We start from the raw sequence: 22,472 nt of genomic DNA on the forward strand, positions 1-22,472 counted from the left end.
AATTATTAAAATGCTTGCAAAGATTTTTTCATTGAGGGAATGTTGAGTCCTATCAAAAAGTGATGTTTTTCATTCTCATCTCGTTATGACAAAAAGAACAAAACCACCAGGCACTGGATCTAGATCTAAACTCATTTATAATAAACATCTTCACCATTTTCAATATCAAATAATCAATTATGAAGAGTTCTAATGTCCATTATGCGGCCGTAAAAGTGGATATCTTAAACATTCTTGCTTAACAGTCCACTCTCATAATTTCTCCTTTATAAAAAAAAGACACAAGTAGACTTCAGGCAGGTCAGCCTAGCAACCACAATCTAACTGCAAACTGTTTTAAATTTGTTCCACTGTTCGCTCACAAAGCTTTTAAAGGTAAACCTTGACCCGTCCTATGCTCGTAAACTAGTGATTCTTTTGTTTCTTTTCATTTCATACCCAATCATGATATGACAGGCAGTGTAGGGCCCACACGGCAGCATGGCTTTTTGGCCCATTTGTAAGTAAATGAGTAAATCAGCCATGTGATTAATAAAGCAGTTTTTTAAAAAGCAAATGATCAGGGGTTGGATCCCACAACCTGCTGCTTTTGCCTTCTACCTTATCTTCTAATTTTACTCCTGTTAATCCTTTCTGTCCTTTTATTGTTCTCCGCCCAGTCTTTCGACCCCCACCTTTACAGTTTATCATGTGGAAGAGGATAGAGGTGTCATTTTAGAAGAAGCTACTTGACATGATCTTCAAAGCATCTGCATTTTGATCAAAGGGTCATTTTTGGAATTGTATCCAGGCAACAATCTTATAATGAGAAAAATAAATCACAGTCAATTGAAGACCTAAAATGACTATATAAGGCATGTAACTCATTTTTATATGAATTTAATTCAGTGTAATATATCATTAAAATAAAACCATTAAAATGGGTTTTCGCCTTGCTTCTTTTCTTGTTTCTTTGGGGTCAGTGTTTTGTGTAGGAAATGCAGATTACTTTCCTTTATTTTGAGGTTTCAAACACTAATTTTAACATCTAATCAATAAAGTTTAATCACTTACAATTAAAGTTGTATTAATTTATTTATTAGGATTTTAACATCATGTTTTACACTTTGGTTACATTCATGACAGAAACGGTAGTTACTCGTTACACAAGATTCATCAGTTCAAGTTTAATGTCTGACAGTCATGGACAATTTTGTATCTCTAATTTACCTCACTTGCGCATCTTTGGACTGTGGGAGGAAACCGGAGCTCACAGAGGAAACCCACGCAGACACGGGGAGAACATGCAAACTCCACACAGAAAGGACCCGGACCGCCCCACCTGGGCATCGAACCCAGGACCTTCATGCTGTGAGCCACCGTGCTGCCCCGTTGTGTTAATTAATATATACTGCATGTGCACAAGTGTTTGGACATCTCGTTCCTACAATTTGTAGTTCCATTAACTTTTCGCTTGTGAATCATAGCAGGTGTATTGATGCCAATGTCAAGGATGTTGCTGAGACTGGTAGATGGAAACCACTGTACCCACAGGGACATGAGATGGTAAACAGAGGTAGGATTCAAACCTAGCCTTACAAACACACATGCCAAAAATCATGACATTAGGTGGACTGACTACTAGAACTTTCCTTTCCTGGGTGAATTAGTGCACAACAGGCACCATGTTTTTTTTTTTTGATAGGCTCAGGATCCACAAGGACCTTGTCAGGTGAACAACATGCTTACTGAGGATGATTCAGTGAATAATTGAACTGAGAGAGATTTTATCATCTGCCTGCTGGTAGCTCACTGACGAAGAATACAAATTTAGGACCAGCTCACGGCTTCATCTTCACCATGTTCTGATACAGGAGACATAATCAACCAGCATTCGTTCACAAAAATCTGGTTGATCAGCAGCTGGACTGAGCCATCTTGTGGTCAACAGAGACTGAGAAGCAAAAGTCTAAATGATCTAAATGTATCATTTAAATGAGGGACGTTTTCAGGTTCTACCTTCAGCTGAAGGACAGACAGCACATCAAATGACAAAGGCAGCATGACGTCTGATTTAAGCAGCCAGTCTCAGTTTATCTTCACTTCACTGCAGCGAATGGCTGATTGGTTGTTTTCTTTCCACTGGTGTTTCAGCAAGAGATTAACACACAAGGAAAGTGATAAAAGATTTATTGAATTTATACAAAGAAATTCCACTGCAGCTTTTTTACATTTAACATTCAAACAATAAAATGAACAAAGAGGTAAAGCAGAACTTTATGAGGAAAAGATGTACAGTAGTAAGCGAGGGAAATTTGGGTAATGAAGATGCTATCTGCGTGAGGTTTTGGACTCGAGGATCTGGACCACCAGGCGGTTCTTGAAGCTGCGCAGTTTGGTGCTGTAGTTCTCCAACAGGGTGGTGGTAAGACACTCACGCAGACTGCTCAAACACGGCAGAGACTCGCAATCGGGAACGTTCAACAAGGTGTAGAAGAAATCCTGCCATACTTCACTGTGAGGGTTCCTGACACACACACCCGAACACGCACATTAAAATACAGGAGGAATACGTGTAAACGTTTTTATTTAACGGATCAAAAGCACCAACATTTTTATTCTATTTATGTATATTGCCCTTTTTTTTAATCAATTTAGTCATACCTAATTCCCTAGTTGTATCTCCTTTACTTCTGCAGACCCAGTCCCTGACAGAGGACTGTACCCAACACATGCCCCCTCCAACCGCTTTTTTCAGTATCAAGTACGGAAAGTCACGCACTGCTCTCTATTATTCACCATCTCTGTGCAGTGCCTCGACCGGCCATCAGAGGCCGCCACTGCAGCAGCAATGAGTAATCTCTTTAGCGTTTTATCTCTTAGACACAGCCAATCACGCCTGTGTAGGCGCCTGGCTCAGTCAATATGTGTTTAATTGTGATGCGTAATTGGCAGGATTCACATTGCGGGGCATCCTCCCCCTTTATTAAGTGGGAGTGTGTAAGGCTGGTGTGTCCAATGCGACATCTGGAGTAGATAACTTGATCTTTACGTTTATCTGGGTATGATTTCTAAGTCAGGGCATATTTCATAAAGTTTGTTCTGTGTTAATGTGTTCCATTCTGTCTGCCATTTGTTATATATATATATATATATATATATATATTGTTTCACTAGAGGCATAGTGTCTGTTGTTGGAAGTTTGAGGTTGATGGTCCGTTCTCCTGTTTCTCTTTTTGCCAGCTGATCTGCTTTCTCATTTCCTGGAATTCCACAGTGACCCGGGATCCAGCAGAATTTTACATCGAAGTTGTGTTCTGTGAGCTTGTGGTTTCTTTCCAAAAGATCAATCAGGATCGGGTGATGAAGTGAGCAGGTTGTAAGTGCTTCCAGACAGGACTTTGAGTCAGTACATATCAAAGCTTTTCCTTGTTGTATCATGTCTACAAAATTTAGAGCCATTAGCAATGCATAGGCCTCAGCTGTAACGATTGAGCTGTGCTGTATATAGTCAGAACCACAAGGCCTAGGAAAGAACATGCCAAACTCTTTACAGACATTCCAGGACCAAATACAGGTCGTGAGAAGTCATATTTCTGTGCGGAACCCATTTGGTTCACTCACCTCTTGAAGACGCCGTTAGTTTTCCAAACTCCTCCTTCATTTCTGACTTGCATGTAGGATCCAAACAGCATGCAGTGCACGGTGCCGGCCACGCCGAAATAATCCGTCTGCACACACCACCACACGTTTATCACCCCAAAGTCACCCCACACCAGTCACTTAATATGCTCCTGTGTCTAATTTCAGCTTTGTCTCTCATTTTATTTATTACCTGATAAGTCCACGGTCGGCCGCTGAGCATCTCTGTGCATTGAAAACCTGAGGTCATACAGCGGGCAGTGAAGGCAGTACCGTGGGGAAACAGGCTCATATCGATACTTTGTCCGAAATCTATCAGCACCAAACCGTGATCCAAGTTCTCCTCATCAAAGTCCTCATTCTCCAGAAACCTACACCCACAGAGAAGACAATGTGACATTAGAATAAAGCTCTCTGGGTTGTGTAGATGTTTTAAATGCTCTTACTTAGATAACATTTAGACTGCAGGGCCAATCAGATTTATTAGAGACGGAGCGTCTGCACTTCAAATTGCAATTCACTAAATTCAGTAAGTCTGTTCACATGGCAGGTTGGTCGCCACAGAATCAATTTTTAACTTTTCACACAGACTTAGGCAGCTTTGTTTTGGTCTGCTGGCAGATGCCGCTGATCTCCGAGCTTAAAGTAATCCAGAATATTGACCAAGAGTACGGACAGTTTATTTAGAAGAATGCTCGGCAGCATCGTTATTTGGAGACTTGAGATAATAAAGTGGACGTGGGTTGATAAATCTTTACAGCTTTAATTAAACACTGCATTCAAATCTTATTAAGGAGATACGAAGCTACAACAAGCGACTCCAGGATCAGGAAATGTGAGATTGCTATCTATAATCTAAACCACCTCTTACTGTTTCAAAGCTTGCTAGTCAAGATTCAAGATTCAAAGTAGCTTCACTGGCATGACTTTGTTTGTTTGTTTATTAGTTTTACACTTTTGGTTACATTCATGACAGACACGGTAATTCCTCTTCACACGAGGTTCATCAGTTCACAAGGTTATATCGAACACAGTCATGGACAATTTTGTATCTCCAATTCACCTCACTTGCATGTTTTTGGACTGTGGGAGGAAACCGGACCACCCGGAGGAAACCCACACAGACACGGGGAGAACATGCAAACTCCACACAGAAAGGACCCGGACCGCCCCACCTGGGGATCGAACCCAGGACCTTCTTGCTGTGAGGCGACAGTGCTACCCACTTAGCCACTGTAGAAAACAACATTGCCAAAGCATTACAACAATAATAATGAAATTACAAAAGAAGCAAAAGATGACAATAAAACAATAAAAGTGAATAGAAGTTTAAAAAAATAAAAAATAAAAATAAACAAAAACTTTGGTAAATTTACAGGCAGATATAGAGATGATATATAACTGTATTTTATACAGGACGTCTCTATGGCCAGACTGTGGTTACCGAGTCGGTACTTGGTCAGGATCCGTCGCTGCTGTGGATCTCTGACTGTTGTGAGATACGGCTCTAGTTTGTACTCACTTTTTACTTCACGGAAGTATTCTAGTCTACTGTGACATTGGATTTGGTTCTCCCAGTGTTCTGGATACTTGTTCTTACTGTTAGCTATGACAGTGCTGTGATCTGTGGAGAGGCCTGTTTGAGGGTCAGAGAGTCCCAGGACTAGCTGGCTGAGGGCACTCTTCAGGGGTCAGTTCTTGGCACTGAAGTGCTTTAAATTGTAATCTCTGAACCTGATTTTTTTAAATCCCAGATTTTGTAAAAACATTTTTATTTCATGTTTAAATGTTAACTCCGCTGTGTCTGACTACATCAAAAACAGTTTGTCTTATTGACGAGGTCAATAAAAACCTTGATGTGCTAAATCCATGCGCAAAGTAAGCACCACTGAGCAAAGCTAATGCTAACCACACCAGTAGGTAATATAACCGGTGATGGATGTTGGGTGGGTGTACCTTTCTCCGAGCAGGAAGTTATCAGGTTTGACGTCTGCGTGGATGATGCGGGTGCTGTGTAGGCGCTCCACCATGTTCAGGATGCAGACGGTGAAGTAAAGAACCAGCGGCTGCGGCATCACCTTCTCGCTGCGGCTCTTGTACATGTTCACCACATTCTACACGCACATACACACACATGCTCAGAAACCCTGTGAGTGTATAAGCAGCACTACTCTGGAAAAACCAAACCATGTTCGCACTGACAAGCAACAAAGGATGACACTATTTCAAATGATCATTTTAATGGTTGTACTTTGTAATGGCTGTTAGGAAGAAAGTTTCACTGCGTTCTGGCTCATATAAAAGTAAAAAAATGATATTTTTAATGACTTATTAAGAGTTTTATTAAAAATAAAGAAGTCTGAAAACAAAAGTGCACCTCAGCTGTGCCTGCTTGCACTGCAAATAGATTTGGATCACATAAATGCCATGAGTAACTGCAAATGATGCTGCCAGTGTCTGCTACAAGAGCAGCAGATTCTGACGCACTCGATAGAGACCAACTATGAACATCAATGATTTGCTGCCTGTTAGCATGAACGTAGGGTTAGTACACATGGGTGAAAGTTGAAGCTGTTGGATCCTCACCAGCAGTGTTCCACAGGTGTGTGGTTCTCCGATGAGAACGCTGCCGTTGGTGAACAGGTGAGCCGAGTGGAGCTGGTTGTACAGGTGACGTGCGCCGGGTTCCAAACGCGCGTTCAGCTGCGCATTGATGTAGAACTCCCACGGGTTCGACGGCTTCTGTACCTGCACACGTCAGACAAGAAAGGGACGACATCAAACAGACAGGTAATCACGTTAGGAACGGATCTGTTCTTTTGTAGATGATGATCAGATCTACCTTCACTTCACCTTCAATAAAATTAGATACCAAAGTTAATCGAGGATTCATTCATCTTTAGTAACTGCTTCATCCCAATTAAGGTCATAGTGGGCCTGGGTCCATTCAATAGAGCAACTATTCGGTCACATGCAGGGATCATTTAGAGCAGCCAGTCCTACGTGTGCATGTTATTATTACTCCTCATATAAAGATTGCTTAATCTTGATGCTGCTATAACTGTGACTCAGGTCTTTGTGGTGCCACCTGCCTGGTCATGTGCTTAACAGACACAGGTAGCCTTGTGCTATGGATGGAAGGTCAGATAGGATCCAGATGGGGACCAGTGTAAATGAAGAAGGAGGCATGTGTGTGCCAGTGGCCCTTCTTGGTAATTGACGGTGTTACCAGCATGCATGAGAAAACTGAGAATATCCAAATTGGGACAGGTTTATTCCCTTTTTATTTATTTATTTTTAATTTCCCCCCTTTTTTCTCCCCCTTTAGCGCATCCAATGGTTCAATTAGCATCGTGCTTCCTCTCTGTCTATGCCGAACCCCTTCCCTGACCGAGGAGATCGAAGCTAACCCATATCCCCTCCGAAACATGGGCAGCAGCCAGATGCATTTTTGCCACCCACACATTGATGAGTTTGGCGCCACCTAGCGTTGCATGCGGAGAGACACACCCTAAGGGCGCTCTTCCTCATCTCTTGTGCATGCGCCTCTATTCAGCCAGCAGAGGCTGTAATCGCATTCTGACAGAGAGAGACCCACATCCGGTTCTTTGTCCCACCCCCCCAACTGAGCAACCGGCCAATTGTTGCTCATACAGCCACTCAGCTTCGAACCAGGGAGGCAGAGCTGGATTCGATACCACGTACTCAGAATCCAGCTCTGGTTGCAGCGTGTCTTTTTACCGCTGCGCCACCCGAGCGGCTATCCCTTTAACCTAAATCTTACTACTTGAAGAACATAAAGACGTGAGAGAGCATTGACAAATGATCGAGGGGTGAAATGTTTACCTTCAGGATGAGTTTTCTGGAGGTGCTGAGGTTGGTGGCTTGGTACACGGTAGCAAACGCACCCTGACCCAAAACAAAGTCCACTCGGAAAGACTCATCTGCCACAAACACACAGGAAACATGGTACATCACACACTGGTTGTTTTATTGACCTAAATATAAGAACTATAAACTGAATCACAACCTCCCATTCACAAAAATAATGCAATGTGCTGAAATGGCCACAATGACTGAGATAAAAATAAATAAATAAATAAAAGAATAAATATGGGTTGAGGGCCCTGCAGTACAGTGTACTCACCAAGCTGAAGGGTCGATTTGGGAGTGACTGAGGGAACGGCGCGGGACCACACACTCAGGTTGGGGTATGAGGAGAAAGGAGTGCTCAGGCCAGAGAGCAGAGATGCTATTAGATCTTCATCCCACGGATCAGACACCAGTACTGGACACAGAGAGAAAATGTCAACACTCTTTTTTTGTAATTCTTTATTTATTGACGTTTAACATCACAGAGACTTCAGTACAAACTGTTTTCTGAGTTTTATCCACTTTTTCCAACATTTCCTTTCTCTTTCCCTCTCTCCCCACCCATGGAGGGAAGAAAACAATAATAATAACAACAACAATAATAGTGATAATAATAATGACAATTATTCAAAAGAAACTATGTACAAGTAGGGAGTGATCTCTTGTGTACAACATATGTATTAGTTTGTGAAGGTAAAATCAGGCCTGTGGGGTGTTATAGTTGACCCATTTTTCAAATTGTTCCAAATGTCAACACTTTCTAATGATCAAACCCTCAAAGAGCCAAACTAAACTAGGGAAATACCTGATTAAACAACTAATATACAGCTGATTGGAAAGGAAACTAGTCTCATCCTATTTCTTATTAATTATGAAGCTCAGGTGGTGCAGCCATCTATTACTGTAGCCCACCACCAATGAGATGTGAGTTGTGCTATCGGCAAGATGGGTGTCTACACAGACGTGAATGACTGATGGGAAGGGTGGGGGTGTAGAATCTTCTCTCAGTGGTTCTTATCCAGGGAATTAAATCAACAAACTGGACCTCTGAGAACTTTAACACCCCTGCTATGAATAAATTATTAGGAATTAAAATAATAGAGCTAATTGAATATGATCAGTACCTGGGGAGGAGCATTTTGAAACAGAAGGTTGTACAGGACTCATGGGAACATCTTCACACTCCATCACTCTAGACACTTGATGTGATTTGCTCTGATGTGGCGTCATCATTACATCCAGATCAGGTTCAGTCTCTCCGACCGGGCTCTCTGGGCAAATCCAGCTCAGTCCGGGTGTTAGCTCTGGACTCGTGGGAACATCCTGGATTGGATTAGAGACTCGATTTGGACTTGTGTTGATGGACTTCTCTACAGCCCCTGAAGAATGGAAGCTTGGTTTCTCGGACTTGCGTCTGTTAGAAAGCAAAGCCACGGACCGTTCCATAAGGGGCACTGAGTGCGTGCTCCGGCTTGGTCTGCTGAGAAAACTGGAGGATTGAGGAGGAGCCTCAGCCATTACGTCCAGGTCAGGTTCGGCAAGCTTGGCAGGACTTGCCACCTGGAGCCAGCTAAACCCTGGAGCTGGTTCTGGACTCATGGGGATGTCCTGAGGTGCACTCTGAGAATGATTTGGGCTTTGTGGAGCTGTGAAGGAGAGCTGTTGGTGGATTATCGAAAGCCGATGTAGAGATTTGCGCTGGTGGAAAGATTGTTTAGGTAGAAGACGATCATCTTCCTGGTTTACTTCCATTGGCTGGTAGCTGCTTGAGTTCATGTGGTCTGATTTTAACAGTCTGCTTGAGTTCAAGTCATTTAAGTTCATCTGATCCGGTCTGGTATCTGGAAATACACTAAGTCTGCGTGAATTGAGCTCCTTATTTGAGTTCATCACTCCAGTCCTGTCTGGACTCTGGTAGATGCTCCAGTCCGGTCTGTCGCTGGCATTTGGTTCTGGTCTGGATTCTCTCAGAAGGTTCACACTACTTGAGTTAAACTGGTCAGATCCGAGCATGCTGTTTGACTGAAGCTCTCGGTTTGAGTTACCATGCAAGATACTTGAGTTTATGCTGCCACCCTTCTGGATTTTTTCATCCGAGTTGGACCTCTCTGGACTCTGGTAGATGTTCCAGTTTGGCCTGGAACTGGTATTTAGCCCCTCACTTGAGTTGGGCTGATCAGGTTGGATCTCTTGAAACACACTGAGCCGGCGCTGGTTAAACCCTTCACTCGAGTTACTTAAGTTGTGCGGTTCTCTGATGCCCTGAAATACGCTAAGCCTGCGTGAGCCGAGTTCTCCGTTTGAGTTAGACTGCAGTCTGATTGAGTTAACACCTCCAGCTAAGCTAATTCTATCCGTTTTAATTCCTCCATTTGATTGGAACCTCTCAGGACTCTGGTAGATGCTCCAGCCAGGTCTGCTGCCTGTGTTTGTTTCTCCTCTTGAGATACCCGGCAGGCAACTTGAGTTGGACTGATCAGCTTTGATGTCTCCAAGTACACTGAGCCTGCGTAAATTGGGTTCTTCATTTGTGCTACCTGGTTGTCCAGTTGAGTTCACATCTCCAATTAAACTCATTTGAGCTGTTTCAATTCCATTGTCTGACTGGTTCTGTTCCTTATCTTGGTAGATGTTCCAGGTGGGTCTGGTGTTGAGCTGATGGGGTTGCTCTTCTCTCAGTACATTCAGGCTGCTTGAGTTCATCTCTCCGACCGTTTTAGCCGTTTTGATTCCCACGCTTGACTCGTTTCTCTCAGGACTCTGGTAGATGCTCCAGCTTGGCCGGGCGCTGTTGTTGAGCTCCTCTGTGGGCACTGTGCTGTGATCGAGAAAGGCCAGCGGTGCTAGTGACTGCCTGCTGATGGTGGTGTTGGTCTGGTTATGGCCGTGTCCCGGAAGGCTCACACACTCGCCCACGATAGTACCCTGCCCCCTAAGTGTGCACTCTGCACCTGCATGCTGCTTGTCCTCAGGTGGACTCTGCTCTAAAATTGGACTGGAAGGGACACAAGGGGAAGGAAAAATGTTAAATACATCAGAGGGGTTTCAAGTTTTTGTTCATCAAGCGACAAAAAGGATGAAAAACCAAAATCAATATCCAGTGCTAATCAGATCACAGGACCAAACTGACTGATCCAATGTCACTCTGTCACAGCTGTACCAAAGCATTGCCACATCATCTCACTTCTGAAGTTTACACATTACCACATTACCTTTAAAAAGCTGATGCTTGTCTAAACAACAAAAATAGACCACCATCCATCTATCTAAGTGCAAGACCAGGTTCTTAATCTGTGACACCCCTTACTGTTTGGGAGCCAGTCGTCTGGCTAGCCTCAGATCTTTATGCTGATCAGATCTGCTGCATTCAACCCATCAACTATGCAGAAGTTTAGTGTTTAGTTTTTAACGCCATGTCTGCCCTTTGGGCCATGTTCATGGCAGGAAAGGTTGTGATCTGTCTTTTATTTACTTATTTCATTTGAAGTTATGTCTGTTGTCTATGTTCATTTATACGTGTTGCTTCAGTTTTGTTAATGACAGGAATTTTAGGAGTGTTGTTGCTTGTCTTGGTAAAGAGTTCCTTTATGGTTTTTGCTGGTAAGATCTGTTGTCTTTCATGGTTATAGATGATACATGCCAGCATTAAATGTTTTATTGTAATCTGTGTTTGGCATGTTGCGCAATATGGGACAGTTCCGCCTTTTATCAGGTACATGTGTGTTAATCTAGTATGTCCAATACCTATGCTGAAGTACCACCCGTCCAACATCTAATTGATCCCTCACCAGTGCTACCAAGCAGGTATCTCCAAGCACATTTTTAGGTGAGCCATTTTAATGTTTTGGCTTATCTGTGTATATACTGTATTGTTGCATGTTGCCAGTGTCTATTGCCACCAATATTTTGAGAAGCACTGGCGTAGGATTGAAGCAGTACCTGAGTTTGGCAGGTTGGCGCTGAAACATATTTTCTTCTGCTCCATTGAAACTTTGTGGGTCGTTTTCTACTAAAGCAAACATAAAAAACGTGATTTAAAATTCATCAAACGATCAGGTGAATTTTCAGGGGTGTTCAAATGTTTAACCGAACAGATTTTATATATTCGCAAACTTTAGTTGTGAAAATAATCATAAATCTGTGCACCCTGTGTGATCTGTGTTTCCCAGGAGTACGGTGCGGCAGGGTGGAGAGGAGTGGAGACCAAGTGGGCGGAAAGAGCAAAATCTCGCGTGTGATTGGGGCAGGCGGCCATGGAGGCGTGGCGAGCACCCCACATCGCGCTGTCTTCGGTAAGAGACTCCACCCCCGGAGGTGTGACCTGAATAAAGAAACAGCCAAACACAGATTTAATATCTCTGTTTAATCTTCTACAGACAACCATCTCTCTCCATCTACTCACGTTTGCTTTACCAGTTGAGATCTCCCTCAGTGCTCGAACTGCTGCTGGTTGGGCCACTTTCAGCTCCGGCTGCTCCACACTGACCAATACAAACACAAAAAGGGACAGAAAACAGTTTAGTCCATAAGTTTACATACAGTTGTGTTAATTATTTTGGTATGTTTCTTTTCTGTGACACAAAAAAAACAGGCATCTATAAAGAACTGCAACAGACTGGCACCCTGATTCAGTCTGGTCTGGTGTTTTCAGGTGGAACCCTGACCAGGATGAAGCAGTTTATAATAAAAAGATGACGAATAAGAAGCATAATGATAGAATGAGAAGTTTATCATCCTTTAGTTCAGTCTTTAGTAGAATAAAGTGTGATGCTTGAGTTTCTGGACATCCCCTCAAGGTTCAAGCATATTTTAAAGCCACAATCTTTCTTTGGGCTTTGTAAATACAAAACATAAAATGAAGTCAACATTAAACACTATGTAAAATACAGAAAGACTGTAGATGTAACCAAAACCTCACAAAGAAACTAAAGACAAAGATTAGCAACAAGCTAATTGTTTCATCTGTCTGGAATAAAACACGGTAAAAATAAAATTACCCTTTATTCACATTGTTTTCATCCTGATAGATCATGAACGGCACTGAGGACTGGGGTTTCACCGAAGAGGGGGCAAAACCTTTCAAACACACACAATCAATGAATCAACTCAAAACTTGAAGGTGTATTAGATGTGAAGTGTGAAGAAACATTGTACAGGCAATAAATCCACACACCAGTAATTCTGGTGCTTCTCTCGAAGCTGTCCTCCTCAGCAGGGTGTGTGGTGGTGGTGGTGGTGGTGGTATTGAACAGCGTATCGTGAAGCAGAGTGGGTCCCTGGAACATGTTACTGATCAGATCTAAAAACATAAAGCAAACGTCAGGTCACCTTTACTCAAAGCTCGGTAAATTCTCCCTCACATTACACACAATGAACCGGAGAACTTTGAGAATTCCACCAGTGACCTTTAGTTATTTTTAGTTATGAGACGTGTTTGTTTGCAGTTGCTGCTGCTAATGGAGACAGTTACTTTAACTAAGGTAAATGAGGGAATTACTTAATGACAGTGATATAGGTGTTGCATAACCTTCCCCTTGAAGACACTGAATGAGTTTCTCCTTTTATTATAAGACAGTTTGTTTAAAGGTAGTTATAAATTCAAAGTATTTGCTCCCTTCTGATTTCCTCCATTTCTGCTTATTTGTGCATTTATATAACTATATATGAACTGTTCCAGAACAAGTAACGTGTATCCAGAGCCTGACCTGATTACTGAATCATGTTTCATAACTGATCATTTCTTTGAAATCGTCCATTATGACTACCTTCCATTTCCTTTGTTTACATCCTGATAGTTTACCAGAAATACTGTGAAATAGGTATGCTTACCCAGAGCCTCTCTGGTGTGGACAGTGGGTGAAGGAAGTGCTCGTGAAGGAGTGGCCGAGATCAGACCCAGCGATGTGTTAGGAGTGACATGAGAGTGATTAAAACCTCCGTGAGATACTGAGAGAGAAGGAAAGGAAATGAATGAGCCCCATATTTCAGTAGTAAATAAGAGAATTTATGTTCTTTACGTACCTTCTGTGTTTGCATCTCCGTCAGCTTCGTGTGCAAATGTTTCACTGTAACACAAAGCAAAAACAACTCGAGCACGGTTCAGTGAAACAAAGCCGACGCACCTCCTCCAAGTAAAACCAGCATAAATAACCACTGGGAATTCTTTTACATGATATGTGCAGCTAGGGAGAACTCACCATTCAAGTGCGTCCTGCTGCTGGGCTCCACTTACACACGATCCCCCAGCGTGGGGTTCCTCTCTGCCCATACAGGCACTCTGCTGTAAAAGAGGGTGCACAGGGCTCGGAGTGAGAGTGTGAGTGTCCTCAGGTCTCTGTGCACTGACGGAGAGTGTGTGAAGTGTTCTCTGAGCTGAGAGTGATGAGAGTTGTGAGTGATACGCTTGGGTTGAACTTTCCTCTGTGTTTTGGACGCTGGGTGGTGGTGCGCAGAGCAGCTCCTACACACAAACATGGGAGTTACAACAGAACCAGCATCGTAGCATACACAGATGTGTGTGTGCGCACGTTACCTGTGTCAGGAGTGTGTCTGTGTTCTGCTGCTCTGGTTCATCTGTAAGTTTGCTATTCAGCTCCTCTAAGAGCTTTTTCATCCTCACCACCTCCTCTTCTTCCTCCTCACACTTTCTCAATGCCTCATCTACACACACACACACACAATTATGTAATTTTGGTAGGTTAAAGGTTATATTGACCACTCACCTAAAACGCTTTTAAAAAAAAAAGCTATTGACCCGTTTACACATATGAAGGAGTCCTGTAAGAGTGTGTGTGTGTGAGTGAACATGTGTGATTGCTCACTTTGCAGCTTCTGTAGTTCCTGCTGTCGGAGTTTGGTGAAGTATCTTCGTGCTCTCAGTTCCTCGAAGCTCAGCTCAGATCCTTCACACACTAACTCGTCCACACAGTACATGGACACACACTCCGTCACACTGCTGCTACTGCTGCTAGTGCCACCCTGCCGTGGGTTATTCTCTGACCGAGAGATACTGTAAACACACACACACCCAGAACAGCATTAAATCTGAACATTAATGGTAATAATTTGACAAAATAAGTCATTATTACTATGATTGTCTTACATGCGAACAGTTCTTTCAGCAGGTAACTGTGCATTCTCCAGTTCCTGCAAAAACAATTCAGATATTCAAATATGTGCTAAGAGGAAAACATAGGCAATCAGACTTAGAGAAACTACAAACACTGTAGAGGCTTTGCAGCAACATTAAAGATGTAATGAAGAAAATATATGACATGCTTAATGTGATGGACAAACTAGTAAACTCGTAATAATAGGAAAACTACTCTCCTGTACCACGACTTACAAATGCTAAAGTGTAAAGCCAGAGCATTTAGGGCTTTGATAAAGAGGAAAAAAACAGCAAGAGAAGAAGGAATATTTGGTGGCGATTTGGTGTAGTGATAATCGTACTTTACACTGCGGTTGGATGGAGTCTCTGGGGCGGAGGGGCTGATTAACCAGCTGTGAATTCTGCAGAGGATTCCTCACTGGATCTGCATCCACACAGTGAACACAGTTCAATTAAAGATCTACAACAGGACCTGAGTGATGCATCATGATTATACGGTTCTCTATAAGACTAAGATAAAAAGGATTTGTTGAATTTGATTGATTAAATGGAGGTGATGAATTCTAACACAGTTAAGATTTCTTACCTGATTGAGTCGTCTGAGGTTTTGCCGTTCTGCTCTGGAATAATCTTGGAGACACAAAAAAGCGCTCATTATTAATATATCCATCGTTTCTTTACTTCATCAACCATATGTACCGTAAATAACCATATTTACATGTCTTTTAATAGTGTAGGATTAGTTACATGTCAAATTTAATTATTTATCTTTTTTTTTCTTCTTTTTTTTTAATACAGCTTGCTTTGTGGGTAAATTAATATAATAAATATTTAATATCTGGAAATATAGTACAATTGTTCCAAGTTGCTGCATCACCCCACAATAAATGTGTCCCAAATACAACACCTTGTACTAAATAGAAATGAGCTTTATCATCCCACCTGTATTGCTCCTGTAGAGTTTCGAGAGGTTCAGCAAGGTTCTCTAGCGCTTTCTGATAAACCTGTTCAGCCTGAGCTGGCTGGTTACTCCTCTCACACTGCTGAGCCCACAATATGTACAGAGAGGCTGCCCGAGTCCCGATTCCACAAGAGTGTACATAACTGTACAGTTTTACAGGATCTGGATAATAACTTGCCTGGAAAAGTGAGAGAGAGGATTTTTTTATTCTTTCCTTATAAACAAATGGTAGATGGAACATCCAGACTCTCACAGAATCAAGTCAACAAAGTCATTTATTTACAAAGCTGTGTAGGACCCTTAAAAATGGGCTGTGTTCTAAATAGCACCCTACTGTATATAGTACATTTAATTAGTGCACCAACAATCGTATAGTCACACACTATGCAGCAGCTCATATGTGCTGTCTGTCTGTCATGACTAGAATCTCTAATGGCTAAAAAACAAACACACACACAAAAAAACATCAGATAAAATGAACACTGTGTAACTGACACATCTGATGCAGTGGTTGATGTATCTGATGTCGTTATAGTATCGTTTCTCCTGCAGAAATGTCTGCACCAGTCGGTCCAGCACCACAGACATGTTACTCTTCTCTTCTGCTGGCAGTCTACACTCCAGAAAATCCACAAACCTGTTGAAAATAATTAAATACAGCCAATTAGTACAGATGCACAGTTTTATTACAAACGTGAGTGAAAACATCTAGTGATACACACTTATCCCATGCATCCAGCGGATCATCTCCGGCATAGTTCATCATACTAGCTTCAAACCCTCTGTAAAAGAAATCAATAAATGTGTCAGTCAATAATTCAAACAGTAACAAATAAATTAGAAATGACAATTATATAATAAGTTTTGAAGTGGGAGCGAGGAGGTGTATCTGATTTTCGGGTACTTGTAGAGACACTAGACACTATTATGAAAACATTGTCATTTAATGTCCTGTTTGATTTGTTTATGTAATTCCAGGTTTTTCATGATTGTAAAAGACATTTTGAGCGATCTAAGGCAGCGAGTTAAACATGTTCATAGAAACATTTCTGAAGATTTCACAGTCTATTTATTTATTAGGATTTTAACATCATATTTTACACACGTTGGTTACATTCATGACAAGACAAATAATCACTGGTTCCACAAGACTCATCAGTTGACAAGTTTGATGTCAAACACAGTCACGGACAATTTAGTGTCTCCAATTCAACTCACTTGCACGTCTTTGGACTGTGGGAGGAAACCGGAGCTCCAGGAGAAAACCCACAGACACGAGGAGAACATGCAAACTCCACACAGAAAGGACCCAGACCGCTCCACCTGGGAATCGAACCCAGGATCTTCTTGCTGTGAGGGCGACAGTGCTACCCACTGAGCCACCGTGCCACCCTTACATTCTATAATGTTACAGCAAAGTAACATCATACATTGGAAGTTTTGGAGTTTTATTAGAAGGGGGCATGGGCCTTATGATGTAAGCATCATATTAGAAGGTGTTGCTGGTTAAAGAGGTTCAGATCTGGACCTCTGCTACTTGGAGACAGTGTTCTATAGAGAAGACATCAACATGGACACTTCACAAAACTGATGATGTGCCAAATAGTGCCATATCTCATTAACAAACACACGAACCAATACTCAAATCTGCAATCAAAACAGAACTGTGATTAATTTTATAGTTCATGTAGTAGAAACTTGACCACAAGTCAAAATAATGTTCAGTAATAAATAAAAAGCTGATAATAAATAAATCCCAGGTTTTTATTTGTAAAAGAACTCTTCAATACTCCATACAGAACACAAGGGTTCATATAAAACAAGCATTCTGACTGTATTTAGATTCATGTTTTAATTTCAAAACAGTGTGTTAGTAACATGCTGTTAGATGCAAATGAGACTCTGAAGCAAAAGTTTGTGAACCGCCAATTCCGTCTTCTGTTGATTGTAAACACATTCTCTATATATAACAAGCGTGTGCTCTTTTTATGCAAAATTACTGAATATAAACATTTAGGAAAATGTAACAAATCATAATTTAACATCTTATTTTATTTGTCTGCTACATCAAACACAGTTATCGATAAACACTAGCTCCCCGAATTAGCTACCGAGTTAGCTGCCGGTAAAACTGAATTACTTACTGTAAATAAAAGTGAATATCCATATTTAGTCCTGTTTCTCACAATTTGCCTTTTTAAACTTACTACTGACGCAAAGTTACTCTAATATAATTTGCATGTTTTATCCACAAATAACACGGCTAATGCTATTGCTAACACACTGACTGGGATATTTTTCTATTCTCCTTCATTTTAACGGAATTATTTCAAATCGCCCGCTTCGACCAATCAGGAGGAGCCTTTACCAGCCTCGACCAATCCGATGACAAGACCAACAGACCGTCTGAGGGAAACGTTACCTCAGACAGATCTTGAAACCGAACGTTTAGATTGTTTAGATTTAGGTCGATTTTATATTTTACATGTGACAAACAGCACCGATTTCTTATGTAATATATTATATTATATCCATTATTTGAGATGTACAGCGCTGTAAAATATGTTGTCACTAACTGTAGTCCAGGGGTATATTAAAAAACTACATAAACCAACTCATAAGCAGTGGTGGTAAATTCGGTTCATTTGATGGACTCGGGTTAATGTGAACCGGTTCACTTGAGTTACTTGTACTGACATCTTGATTGCGATTGATTTACTGCATGAAAATGCATCCAAATATCACTTGTCTTCCATGCACTCATCTTCTGTAAATAAATCCATCTCTCTACATTTTCATCTTCTGTAAATTAAAAGGCTATGATACTCCTTAAGTGGTACAGTCCTTAAGTAGCCTGTAAGTATTTGAATTTTAATAATAATATAACTATTTTGTTGTTGTTTTGCTTACAAGAAAATATGCTGCATTACTAATCTATACCACTACTACTGATAATAGTAATAATTATAATAATAAGAAGAAGAAGAAGAAGAAGAATAGCAGTGTTTCTGGTGAGTCTGCTCACTCGCCTTGATCCTGATTCAGTACGAAGATTCGAATCATTAACTCGGGTGATTCAGGAACCGCCCAGCTCTACTCATAAGTGACGTCAGCATTGTCTGGTTAGATAGGCGTTTAGCTTCATGCAGACGTTGTTTTCCAAAGATAATCGTCCAACTGCTTTAAATATTTACGTTGTAGAAGTTATTTTTGTTAAAGCAAACATATACAAACGTTCCTGAAAAAAAAAAACCTCTTTTAAGATGTTGAACGCCATGTTCACTAATACACCCCAATACCACGACAGTCACTGACTTTTGACCTTTACTAACAATGTCCATCATTTTCATAAACAATTAAAATGTTTGGCACAATGCAAGTTTTAACTGTACACCAGTCCATTTTAGGTAAACATGAGCCCAGAGAATCAGAAGCATTTCTAGACATTGATGCTATGACTGGATTTGGGTTTGGTAAAAGCTAAAGAATGTTTCTGACCCACAATGTTAAGAAATCTTTAGGTTAAGTAACAAATACTCCTGCTTATATCCCTATATTCAGGGATCATAAAGTCACAATGCATACTGTTAAAATTAGAATAGAATCTTTGTCAATGTACACAGGTACAATGAAATTTTTCATGGCATCTTTCCAACAGAGGTAGTAACAGCAGTAGAGAAAACAGTAACAGTACTCACAAAAATATTTACACTCTGCATAAGTAAATGTACACGTGTAGTTATAAATATTAAATACTGGATGTGTGTAAATGCTGCATAGTCGGTGTGTGAGCCAGTCCTGTGTGTATGTGCTTATCCAGGAGCAAACAAATGTGATTAACATGAGAATGAAGTTCAGCTCTGATGTTCCACTTATTTGTCATATTTACACACCCTTAATGATTTATAAGAGTTTTTGTGCAGACGGTCAAGATTGTTTATTAGGATTTTAACGTCATGTTTTACACTTTTGGTTACATTCATGACAGGAATGGTAGTTACTCATTACACAAGATTCATCAGTTCACAAGGTTATATGGAACACAGTCATGGACAATTTTGTGTCTGCAATTCACCTCACGCTCATGTCTTTGGACTGTGAGAGGAAACCGGAGCACCCGGAGGAAACCCACACGGACACGGGGAGAACATGCAAACTCCACACAGAAAGGACCCAGACCGCCCAACCTGGGGATCGAACCCAGGGCCTTGTTGTGAGGCCACCGTGCCCCAGACTGTTAAGTAACTCTACTTGATCTCTCTCATATCTTAAATAATGAAGATTTCCTTTTTTATTTCAGAGATCTCCTATAGGGGAACACTGACCAGGATAGTTTTTTTACTCTCAACAAATAAATTAGGTATTTTAAATACTTTGGTTTGCATCCCATGTCAATCATTTTTAGTTTAGGTAAAGCTTAATGATGAAATGGCTTTTAATTTACTCTGGTAGTGGTGAAGAACTGAAACAAGCATTTCTAGTTCACACCAACAAAGATTTGCCTGGAAAGCAAAGTGTGAACACCTTTGTTTGTGTTAAACATCAAATAAATAAATTCAAACCACTCATTTTATGACAAAATATTTTATTCACAAGAAGGTAAAACATCTTAGCACCAAGAGTCAAGTTCCAAACAATTCAAACATCAATAAATAAAATATAAAAGGTTTGATATTTTGGCATTATACACATGTAGCTTCCTTACACACATCACTTCCTGTTTGAGCAGTGTTAAGTGCTTTACTTTTGATCAGTCTTGCAGGCCACACACATGCATATAACAGAAATAAAGCACAAGAAGAAAATACCGAAGAATGTTGGCTTCAGCTGTACAGAGTTGTGTATCTGATTGGTGCACTCCCATTAGTATAGTTTCACACTATGTAGTAAACGAGATGAAGGTTATGATGCAGTGTGTGTGATATGTTGATAAAAGTTTGTCATTCATTAATTTAACCAAGATCAACGTGTGAAGCAGCTATTTTTGCCCATAACCTGGGAACACAGTAAACAAAACAATAATGTGCCTGAAGACTCAGATTAGGATTGAGTAGTTCTGCAGATTGATACAGGAAGTTGTTGATTTAGGATGTGTGTAAGCAGGCGAACACTCAGGTACATGCTGAACTTACCCTTAAGCCTGGTTCTTACTGTGCATGTCTACAAATGTTAGCACCCTGCTACACACACACACATACAAAATCAAACATCTGCTAAACATGATATAACATTACTATACTACTGAGTGAGTATAAAATAGTGCAACGAGCTTTTAGAAAATCAGACTAATGTAAACAGAGCAGAGAAAGCACAGGAGTGACCAGATTCAGTCCGACTGCATCGTCAGAGCCGCAGTGTATAAAGGAGGTTTAATATGGTTCCTGTGCATAAACCTATAAACCATAAGACCCTCCATACAGAGGTAGATCACACTCGCTAAACTATAATCAGGTCCTAAACTGAACCACTTTAACTCTTAGTCCACCTAAGACTGTATTAATACACTACAAATCCCATGATGCAGTTATAAACACATATAGGTCCATATTAGAGATCTAGAAAAGGTTGAGAGATTATCAACATTTTCATTGGACATGTAAAAACTGCTTTCTGCTCAGCTGATTAAAATGACACACATTACTGAGTTTGCAGTATTGATTTTATATAATGTTTTTTCAATTATGCTTGATTTTCATGGGCCGGATGCTGAGCACTACTCATGGAGGTAAAATACTCTGCATCCAGCACCTGTGTAGTAAACGGAACACTGTGATGGCTTTAAGCTGGTACCACAAGCCCCAAAAGCAACAGAATTGGGTAGTGGTAACTGAGCGATTAAGGACTTGGCATTGGAGGGTTGCTGGTTCAAGTCCCACCGTTGACTGACAGTTGAGCCACTACTGCTTGGGCTGTGTTCCATCACACTGGATAACAGCATCTGATAACATGGTGCAACACGTCTATAATAGATCTGGGTGTAGGAGTATCTTTATGTGCACTATATAGTGAACAGGGTGTCCAATGTCAGCAGCATGTATTAATAAACAAGGCTTAATCTAAATCTGCAGATTTCCCTGACCTGGTCATTAGGGGAGTGTCGAAGCCTCTTTACAAAGGCCATAAGAAGACTAAAGCACTCGGAGGCCCAAACTGACCCTGCGAGTCTGGAGATTTGAATGAAGCCTAAATGAGCTACATTTATTTAGTTTTCTCCCCTGGTCGACAGGAAGCAGAACTGGACGGCAGGAAGTGGATCTTACCGCCGTGTCCTCCACCGAGGTCCGAGAGGAAGTCGCCCATAACGAGCTGCTCTTCACTCAGTGGGGGTTCTCTGCGTCGCTCTCGGGACCCTTTCCCTGCTAGTCAGGTGACAAAAGGAACAAAGATTAGCTTTTATAACCACACATTAGATTAATACAAGTCATTCATTCATTCACTGTAACCCTGTAGGTTTAGCATGCACGGCTCTCATCGCCCCCCCTGCTGGACACGAGCTGAAGTGCTTCATGTTTAATCAGATGATTGACGTCAGCAGGACAATTGAGGAGAAACGAACACAGGTGGAACAGACCGGATCAGAAAGGTCATGCATGTTGGAAGTGGTGGAGGAGGTGAACACACCCCGCTGGAAAATTTGGGACAGAATGTGCATTCCAGATGTCATGAAGAGAGACGCGTGTAATTAAAACCTCTCGACACAAGGCAACACACAAACACTGAGCCTCAATCAGGTTTAATTCTACTGCATGCACAGACATCAGTGTGTTCACATGTACACAATACTCTGAACTGCAACACATGGTGGCATGAATCGGATCACTAGATGCAGCTGATGGTGCAACCACATCACTAGTTGACATTAACTAAACTTTTTATCTAAACCTAAACTTCAAGGAATTGATGGTA

The 22,472-nt window shown here is 41.2% G+C and overlaps 1 protein-coding gene across 2 annotated transcripts; it reads right to left on the reverse strand.

The window, feature by feature from the left end:
• Positions 1–2,152: 2,152 nt before the first annotated feature.
• On the reverse strand, positions 2,153–17,795 carry bub1 (BUB1 mitotic checkpoint serine/threonine kinase). 2 transcript variants are annotated; one of them, XM_063001756.1, is made up of 25 exons: positions 17,711–17,795; positions 16,289–16,348; positions 16,062–16,203; positions 15,548–15,744; positions 15,192–15,235; positions 14,947–15,029; positions 14,597–14,640; positions 14,316–14,503; positions 14,027–14,154; positions 13,692–13,954; positions 13,516–13,559; positions 13,324–13,440; positions 12,668–12,793; positions 12,492–12,570; positions 11,897–11,975; positions 11,641–11,815; positions 11,434–11,500; positions 8,619–10,489; positions 7,769–7,909; positions 7,468–7,565; positions 6,208–6,369; positions 5,578–5,735; positions 3,815–3,992; positions 3,604–3,710; positions 2,153–2,506 (listed from the first exon to the last, which is right to left on the reverse strand). In XM_063001756.1, the coding sequence occupies exons 1-25, from the start codon at positions 17,731–17,733 to the stop codon at positions 2,311–2,313; spliced, it is 4,770 nt and encodes a 1,589-aa protein (XP_062857826.1). In that variant the 5' UTR covers positions 17,734–17,795; the 3' UTR covers positions 2,153–2,310. The 2 variants fall into 2 exon arrangements, with proteins under 2 accessions (XP_062857826.1, XP_062857825.1); XM_063001755.1 differs by having other exon boundaries at positions 11,434–11,503.
• Between the last annotated feature and the right edge of the window lie 4,677 nt (positions 17,796–22,472).

This window comes from Trichomycterus rosablanca, chromosome 9, assembly GCF_030014385.1.
Source record: "Trichomycterus rosablanca isolate fTriRos1 chromosome 9, fTriRos1.hap1, whole genome shotgun sequence".
Classification (NCBI taxonomy): Eukaryota; Metazoa; Chordata; class Actinopteri; order Siluriformes; family Trichomycteridae; genus Trichomycterus; species Trichomycterus rosablanca.

What these genes read in the sequence shown, in the direction of transcription:
- bub1 (XM_063001755.1), bottom strand. Translation starts at nt 17,733, where the DNA reads ATGGATATTCACTTTTATTTACA. An exon ending in GCTGAAAGAACTGTTCGCAT is followed by an intron (nt 14,504 to 14,596) that starts GTAAGACAATCA and finishes GTGTGTTTACAG; the next exon opens with TATCTCTCGGTCAGAGAATA. An exon ending in CAGCAGGACGCACTTGAATG is followed by an intron (nt 13,560 to 13,691) that starts GTGAGTTCTCCC and finishes TTTGTGTTACAG; the next exon opens with TGAAACATTTGCACACGAAG.